Below are 9,153 nucleotides of genomic sequence, written 5' to 3'. Positions count from 1 at the left end.
GGCTGCTGGCTTACTGCCAGTGGACACCTACTGACTGCTGACAGACCGCGCAGGAAGACAGGCACCTTCCTCGGAGCTGTTAGCACAGGGTCCCAGAGTGATGGGAAATGGTGGGAACCGTCAGCATCCCTGTCTCCGCTATGATTCGTGTCCCATTTGGCCGGGTTGCTATGACCTGGCTCCCCGTCCCCCAGCACCCAGCCTGAACCTCCAGGCACCCCCTGCCTCGCCAGGCCCCCACTGGCTGCAGATGCTTTGGGACCTAAACGGGGTCAGTGCGTCCCGGGGCGCGCAGTCATCTGAGTCGGGAGTTTCCTTTACCCTGTGGCCCTCAGCGAGCCCCCCGCTCCCCCCCACACGGAGGGAAACGGGGGGCTGTGTGTGCCTCTGGACATCCCTAGCGAAAGGAAAACTGTTTTCATCCAGCCTGTCGCACTGATCAGATCAGAGGAGTTCTTGCATCGGCACAGATCTGGAGTCGGGTTCTGACCACTGCATTGCTTCCGTGTTTTAAGCAGCAAACGGCCGAATCAGCAAGAGAATGAAGCTGGCGATGGCCAGAACCCCAAGAAGCTGCTAAAGGAAAGAAGCAATTCGTAGTTTACAGTTTGAGTCGGGCCTACGTGGGAGACGCAGCTGGAATGCCACCTGCCTGCCCCACCCCACCCCGGCCTGGGGACAGGGTGGAGGCCACTGGGGACGGACAGACGACGGAGAAGGGCCCGAGAGGGCCTGCATGGGCATGGCGGACCCTACCGCCTGGCCCATGGGATTAGAAACGTGTGTTGGAAGCCTATCTGCAGTCCTCTCTCTCTCTTTGGCTTGGAGACGTGGCTCCCTTCCTCAGGGACCTCTTTCCGGCCTGGCTCTCCGAACCCCACCCCCACCCCACTGTGCCCTGATGCCACCCGAGCCTGCCTGCCCAGCGTGAGGCTGCCCCACTCTAGCCCCTCTCCCCGGACTGTCCATGGAGTTCTGCTGGCAATGCGGGCTCTCTGGGCGTGGCTGGTGCTTCCTGGCCTGAAGGCTTTCCTCCATTCCTTTATAAAAAAAGTTTTTGTGTTTATTCACTTTGAGAGAGAGGGACAGCATGAGCGGGGGAGGTGCAGAGAGAGGGAGACACAGAATCTGTAGCAGCTCCAGGCTCTGAGCTGTCGGCACAGAGCACAAGGTGGGGCTCGAACTGACGAACTGTGAGATTATGACCTGAGCTGAAGTCAGACGCTTAACCGACTGAGCCCCCCAGGCGCCTCTTTTTCTCCATTTCTGTCACCCCTGTTCTCTCTGTCCCATGAGATGTGTCCCAGGCATCTGGCCGTGGGGCTCTCATCTGGACCCGTTCCCGTTTGCCTCAGCCAGCAGCTAACGCCAGGTCATCTGGGACGTTGTCTCAGGGCCCCAGGACCCTGACACAGATCACGGAATCCCTGACCTACAGGCCTGCGTCACCCACCCTGGGGACCTGAGCCTCACCGGTACCTAATGACACCTGCAGTAGCCCCACTCAGCCCTCGGACTGCCCCTGGGAGGGGACAGGCCGTCTGCCAGATGGCAATTCTCCCTCAAGAGACATGTTCCCAGGGGCACCGCTGCTCCCACTGGGCAGGGACAGCATCCAGAAGCTTCCAGATCAGCCACACTTAAATCACTGCCAGGAGAGGCCTTTCCCACCAGGAACGGAAATGACTCTTCTCATTGAGATCAGGGATTCTCAAACCCAGTGCTATGGACATTTGGGGTGAGATAATCCTTTGCTTCGGGGTGGGGGCCGTCCTGTGCCTTGTGGGATGTTCAGCAGCATCCCAGGCCTCCACCCACCAGATGCCAGGAGCCCTTCCCGGTTGTGACAACCAGACACGTGTCCAGATGCAGCCAGATGTCCCCTGCATCGAAGCGTGCCAGCCCCTGGGTGGGCCCAGAACATAGTGGGCTCCAGGCTCCAGGAGATTTCTGGACCAACTGTGGCCTGGATTCTTATTTCTTGAAATCCAAATTAGATTCTGTTAGTCAGCAAAGAGTAGCTGAGACAGAAGAAGTAACAAGGGCAGCTCCATGGCTCGTTCAGGGTGCTTCCGGTCAGAGCATCTGGTCCTGACGGGTCAGCAGGCGGGATTTCCAGAGTTAACCAGCAGCCCCCTCTTGTGGCGAAATAAAGCATTTCATTATTCTGCAGAGTCTGGTAACAGGCTGTGTTTGTTTCCTTCCGGCCGTGTTTTGAGAACCTGGTTAATGTAGAAATCACTTTTGTCACACGGGTCCTGTGCACAGAGGCATTCCAGAGTTGGGAGTGTCTGGTTTGATGACTTGCATTTGGTAAATGCAGACCCCCGCCCCCAGCAGCACCAGGCTCTCTGAAAGATGGAAGGGCAATCTCAGCTTCCATAGATCAGACAATTATTCTGCTTCATGAGCGTAGCTCCCTCGGCCCACGGGACTGTGTCACATGCCAGTGCTTCTGGACCCTTCCTCAGTCCTGCTGCCTAGCGACTGTGCTTGGTGCAGTTAGGGGCGCGTGATTCAGGAAAGACTGTGAACTCTTGCTGTTTTCATGCCATCTCTACCTGACTCTTCCAGCTCCTGGGGGGAGCAGGGAACGAAACGTGGGTGCTGGAATCCACAGGGCACTCGGTGTCTGGCACCGGCTCTGGGACGCCCGAGGCCGGGCTGCGCGAACACAGCACACACCCCGTGCAGGGGAGACCAAGGACACACCGTGACCCCCTCCTCCACTGGGTTCCCGTCCCTGTGCGGGTTACGGGCTCTGGATTGTTACGGAAATGGAAGGAGACGGAGCTGGTGGGGATGCGAGTGATGATTCAGTGAGAAGTTAGCAGATTCCTTTTCTGACTCACACCTACCCTCTGGTCCGAGCTCAGCTGCGAGGAGAAAGGCCACAGACCCTCTGAGGACCTCTCTGGCCAGCCTGGGGTCTGTCTGCTGACCTAGACGCTGCCACAGGTAACTCCCAGCCGCTGCACCCCTTGCCTCCTGCCCTGACCCAGCCTCCTGGTCCACACGTTACGAAACACACATCAGTATCCTTTGCTCTAAAGAGAAAAAGGAAATCTTTAACGTGGACCGCAGAACCCTGCGAGGTCTGGTCTCAGCCTCACATCCTGTCTCCTCTCATGGACTCATAGGTGCCCACCCTTGCCTGTCACTGGGCGTTTGTACAGGACTTTCCTGCTGCTGCCTGGACCAGTTCTCCCCCCTTTCCATCCCCCTGGCCTCCCGAGCATGTAACCATCATCCACGCCCCTTCAGTAGGACTTCCGCCTTCAAGAGCCTTCCCTGCACCCCTCAGACAAGACCAGACCCTCCTTTTGGGCTCTTAGCACTGAATATTTCGCTGCCGGGATGAGGAGGGGAATAAATAGCATCCCTTTCCCATCCACATTTGGAACCAGTTGAGATACAGGCAGAGCAGTCAGACAGAGGTCTGCACATCAGCTTCATAAGCCATGGAGCCGAGTTGGGCCATGTGGCCAGGAAGGGCTTGCTCACCCCTTCCTGGCCACGCACGTGGGGACACAAGCCTCCACTATGGGGACAGCCCTGAAACACGGCGAGGAAGGAGCCGGAGGGGGACCCAGATCTGGGCAGGAGACGAGCTTCATAAAAAGCCAGTGAAACTACCAAGGTATGAGAGTGATTGTATGTTTCGAATGAGGGAGGGGGAGGTGAGAACAAGCGATATATTTTAAAAGCCTGATGAGTTCCCCAGGATCACAAATCCAAAAATGAAGTAGTGTTTCAAGCCAACGAATTGCCTGATCCACCCATCTCTGCACTACCTTGTTCTGATATTTCTCCACTCAAAATACGACGCATCTGACAGCTGGGAGATTTTCCACGGACCACCTTCTGGCTGTGTCCCTCCCCCATGCCACACACTCCCGGTGCTGGGTGCCACAGGACCCGGTGCTCCGCTGTGTGACGCGGCACTGGCTGTTTGTGCTCCAGACAAAAATGTCCACGCTGAATCTAAGTCAAGCTGCCCTACCCCCATCCCAGAGATGCCCGTGGCCTCCCCAGTATCACCAGACACGCGGGGACATTGCAGCGAAAGGCAATAGTGTCAGCGGTTGCAGTTCAACACCTGGCTGTGTAAGCTGCAAAGACACGTATGACTCTGTGCTTACATCGCTGAGCCCACCCCCCGGCCTGGGTGGGGGTTTGTGCACACATCATTCACTTCGTGGGAAACTGCATCCGGGGAGAAGTGTGTGTCCTGAGTTCGTTCACCTCCTTGGAGAGAGCAAAGGACACCACTCAGCATGCTCAGTTCCTTCTTCCCAGACTGAGCAAGCGGGTACTTCTCCTTTGCTGGGGAAGAAGGTTCGAGAAAGGCCAAGGGAGCCCCACACCCCTCCCCCAGAGAGCAGACACCCCTCCCTCTTTGGAAACACGAGGAGCAGGAGACGAGCATCTGCTTTTCTTCCTGGCTCTGGGCACAGGGTGCAGCTCGAGGTTTGGGGTAATAATTTAATCCCTGACCTTCCCCCGGAAAGCATGCCTTCGCGTTCCTCCTGAGGAGCACAGCATCTGGCCCCAAGTGGCAAAGCACAGACACTTGGTGGAAGGCAAAAGAAAGGAGGAGGGGAAGGGGGGAGAGGGGATTTCAGTTTGGTAAAAGTCCTCCTGGTTCAGAAATACTCCCCGTGCTCCTCTGCCTCGTAAACTGACGTCGCTGGAGAGAAACTCAGCCAAGGCCACTGCAAATCAAATGCGCATCATCAGGGCCGACGCTTGGTGCCAGAGTCATGACTACATGCGCTTTGGTCCCAAGACCAGCCCCCAAGTGTGCGGAGATCTGACACTCAGCCTTGGGGAGCAGCCTTCTCCAGTCCACGCACCATAACCAAAGTGGCCAAGCCAGCTCTGGGGCCAGAACATGGTAGGTGGTGTGGAAGACACTGGAAAATGGTTGGGGCTTCACCTGCACAGGGGAAATGGATATGAGGAGACCTTGGCCGTTCTGTCTTCACTTTTATAGACCATGTGCAATACGGGTGCAAAAACAGACCAGTCGATGTAGTGGGGCCGGANTCACCTGCACAGGGGAAATGGATATGAGGAGACCTTGGCCGTTCTGTCTTCACTTTTTATAGACCATGTGCAATACGGGTGCAAAAACAGAGCAGCCGATGTAGTGGGGCCGGGCCAGCCCTCACTGGGACACCAGAGCCCACTTACATTTTATGAGTTGCCAGCTTGCTAGCTTCACGTTGGTACTTTGAAACTGACTACAGTGGAAATTAGCAAGCACGGCAGACTGGGGCTCCCAGCCCGGCCCAGCCCTGGGCTCCACATCCATTTTGCCGTGCACCTCGGGACCACTGGATCAGAAGACATGCACACTACGGTCATCTGATTTGCAGGAAAGCCACCGCTGCAGCTTCATGAGAGAAAGGATAGTCTTTTCCATTAATGGTGCCGGGTCACTGGATATGACACGGAAAGAGTGAGTCTTGGACCCTCCTCTTCCGTATACACAAAGATTAGTGAAAGATGGACCATATACCTGAACGTGGCAAGATAAAACAAAATTTCTGGAAGGAGACTTAGAAGACTTGGGACAGCAGACTAATCCCCTCTCCAGGATGTCCACGTCCTGACTCCCGGAGCCTGGGGCTAGGCTATGACGTGGCAAAGGGGAGTCATAGGTGCAAATGGAGAAGAGAATGGATAGCTTTCCAAGAAACACTGCTTACCTCTTCCTGCCTCCTCGGGACACGAAAGAGAAGCATATGCCTTACAAGGAATGTTTCAGCACAGCCTCCAAGACTTAAGGCTCATCTGTCTCACACCACCCAGGCCCATGACTGTGCCTCTGGGAAGTGCTGGGGAACGTCGCGTGGGACACTGGGTGCTGGGGGACTCAGACGGTTGTGCAGCTGGGTGGTAGCCCCTCCAGGGTCGGCCTTAGAGAGGGTGTTGTGGCTGTTTCTGCTTGCATTCCCAGGTGGGCTGGGGGAGGGGGTCGATGCTGGGGAGGAAGTGCTTTCCAGAGAGTGGGATGAGTAACTTGCTGCTGCCAACTTTACTCATTTGGACGTTTCTTCATTGCCCATTCATTAGTCTGAATGAGCCAAGGCCAAACATCAAAAGGCCTTGACCCTCCCTGTATTTAGCCTTGTTTCAAGAAAGTCCACGGCAGACTGTGAGCCAACACCATGTTGGACCTTAACCAAGATATCTTAACCCAGCTGGGGGCAGAGGGAGAATACACTAAAACCAGTAAGTAGATGTAGGACCATCAAAGCCATCCTGCCTTGAATGTCAGTAAGGCTCAGTAGTTAGGAGCAAGGAGCTTTGGCCTTTGAGCCAAACTGCATGGGTCCTGGATTCAAATCCTAGCCCTGCCTCTTCCTTGCTATGTGATCTTGGACATGTCACTGAGCTCTTTAGGATTCATCTGTCAAAGGGGAATAGTAAAAGAGCCTGCCTCACAGAGTACCTAACATGCAGCCAGTGCCACACAGATACTGCTAGCATCACCACCACCACCACCACCATCACCACTACCTTCATCATCACCACCATCATCACCATCATCACCACCATCACCATCATCACCATCACCACCACCTTCATCATCACCACCATCATCACCTTCATTACCACCATCACCATCTTCATCATCACCACCACCACCATCATCACCACCAACACCTTCATCATCACCATCACCATCACCATCACCACCACCGCCACCACCAGCACGATCATCACCACCATCATCACCACCATCACCACCCTGAGCACCACCACCTTCATCATCATAATCACCATCACCACCACCACCACCATCACCACCACCATCACCACCATCACCACCATCACCACCACCACCACCATCAATACCATCACCACCACCACCACCACCATCACCACCACCATCACCACCACGATCATCACTGCCATCATCACCACCGTCACCGCCACCACCATCACCACCATCACCACCACCATCACCACCGTCACCGCCACCACCATCACCACCATCACCGGCATCGCCGCCGTCACGACCATCACCACCACCAGCACGATCATCACCGCCATCATCACCATCATCATCACTATTATCACCACCACCACCACTATTATCACTACGACTAAAGGCAAATTGGAACAAGCACTTTACCTGAGTTTTTACTTCTCAGAATGTGCATCTGCTCATGGGACCAGAGTGAAGAAACATGGTGTTGAGGAGGTTGGAGCTCCCAGTCTGAGGCAGACCCATAACCGATAAGAATAGAATGTGCCAGGGATGGGCCAGGCAGGAGGGAATGGATGTGTGCTTTCAACCCATGTCACAGAAGCCACCGGCCACCTGCTTTCCCCGCCATGGCCTCAGGATCCGAGACCAACGCTCCACACCCCATGACTGGCTCCCTCACCTTCCTCCTCTGCTCCCCCAGTGTCTACCAAGAGTGAGTCCCGTGAAGCAACCCACACTCCAGTCCTCACGCGGAAGGACTGCCAAGCCGCTGCCCCAACCAGACAGTCCCCCGTAAGTGAAAACACGCCAGTCGAGCCAGCAGGCTGTTTATTTTCTTTATTTTTTCACAAGCTTTGAATTCAGAAATAAGAGCCACAATAAGTCAGTTGTTAAGTAAAAATGGGGGTGATTGATTACAAAGGAAAACTTTGTACAAAACTTTAAAAATCTGACTGCCCCGTCAACCACCTCAAAGGGACCAGGACCACGGCAGCCGGGAGCAGCCGTCGCCCCACGGTCGTCAGCCCTGATGGGGGTGGGAAGACCCCTTTCTGAGTGTGAACCTGGCTAGGCCTGAAGTCGGAGCTGGCTGGAAGGGACACACACAGACCGGAAAGACGTCATGGCGAGTCACAAGTGCCACGGAGACCAGGGCTTCTGACACAGGACGTGGATGATGTTTCTCTGAAAGCACTGGAAGGTTCCCCTGCCTCTCTGAGGATGCACAGAAGGTCTCAGTGGGGATGGGGTGGGGAGGGGAGGGGCAGGCTTCTTTCTAGTGCGGACTTGGGGTGGGGACGACGAGGAAGCATCTTCACGTTAGCAGTTTGGAAGTGCCCCTGGGGGCTTGAGGTCTTGGCATTGTGTCTACATTGGTCCTCGGCAATGTTCCGTCAGACGCACTCACAGACTTGCATACATAATTTAGTAACATGCATCAACTATCCTAAAACAGCTACAAGGGTGCAAAGGAACCACCCAGAGAATCATGGAGCCCGTGGAGTCAGAAGTGGAGGGGACAGTACGAGACGATGCTAGAAGCTGGGTTCACTAAGGAGGGAAATGGAGACCCATGCTCTAAGGTGGAGTCAGCATGAACACACAACTGTGGGGCAAGGAGTTTCCAAGCAAACACACCACACTAGTACCACTTCTTCCTAAACAAAAGAGGAAAGAACACCATTCAATTTTCCCCCCATCAGTACCAAATAAAACTGCGAGTTTCCCACCCCCTGACAGGGAAAGGGATGGACAGTATTCCTAGAACGTTTCACTGGCTCATCCACTCGTCCGCCTTCAGCCGAGGCTGGTGATGTTGGAGCGGCCACCAGGGGGCGCCACGATGCGGTGGCCCGTGCGCCTGGGATTGTTGTCATCTATCTGGGCACCTGTAAGAGACGAGAGTCGACTGCTCCAGGCAGGTTCCACTGGCCGCTCCTGAGAGCTGGGATTCTGAGCCCTCGTGACATCCCTCCATCTCTTCACTCTTTGGGACTCAATCCAGGCTCACCTCTGGGAAGGCTCTGAACCTCCGGGGTTCACTGCTCTCTCCTCTGTGCCCCCTCAGGCCCTGGGGTCACCCTTTTGCTGCCCTGACCACCTTGCACTATTTCTTGCCTGGCTTCGCGTTCTTGAGACGGGTGGGCAAGCACTTACTGAGTGCCTATTGTGTACAGGCACAGTCTTGGTGCTTTAACATATGTGCTTGCGTTTAGGGTATACGGCGATACTATGAAGGGGGTGTTTTGACCCCAACTTTACAGATGAGGAATTTGAGGCTCAGGTCATGCATCTTGGGGGGCAAAGCTAGAGGGCGGGCAAGGCAGGATTCCAGCCCCATCCGGTTTGTCTCCACGCCCCAGCTTCCACGGGAGTCACAACAGCACACAGCAGTGCCTGGTGCTTCACATGTGTTTTGTGTACGATAT

General features: G+C 55.2%; 2 protein-coding genes across 2 annotated transcripts in view; one reads left to right on the top strand and one right to left on the bottom strand.

Annotated features, from left to right (window-relative positions):
• EVC (EvC ciliary complex subunit 1) overlaps positions 1-2,166 on the top strand; it is a 60,692-nt gene extending 58,526 nt beyond the window's left edge. Inside the window, exon 23 of the mRNA XM_077750383.1 lies at positions 516-2,166. Within this exon, the coding sequence (XP_077606509.1) occupies positions 516-600 (85 nt within the window). The 3' untranslated portion in view covers positions 601-2,166. The remainder of the gene's footprint in view (positions 1-515) is intronic.
• Positions 2,167-7,535: 5,369 nt separating this feature from the next.
• Positions 7,536-9,153, bottom strand: part of CRMP1 (collapsin response mediator protein 1) — a 73,790-nt gene continuing 72,172 nt past the window's right edge. Inside the window, exon 14 of the mRNA XM_077750417.1 lies at positions 7,536-8,613. Coding sequence (XP_077606543.1) covers positions 8,522-8,613 — 92 coding nt within the window. The 3' untranslated portion in view covers positions 7,536-8,521. The remainder of the gene's footprint in view (positions 8,614-9,153) is intronic.

The sequence above is a fragment of the Crocuta crocuta genome, unplaced genomic scaffold (genome assembly GCF_008692635.1).
Source record: "Crocuta crocuta isolate KB4526 unplaced genomic scaffold, BGI_CrCroc_1.0 scaffold179, whole genome shotgun sequence".
NCBI lineage: Eukaryota > Metazoa > Chordata > Mammalia > Carnivora > Hyaenidae > Crocuta > Crocuta crocuta.
This window is presented reverse-complemented; position numbering and strand designations above follow the sequence as displayed.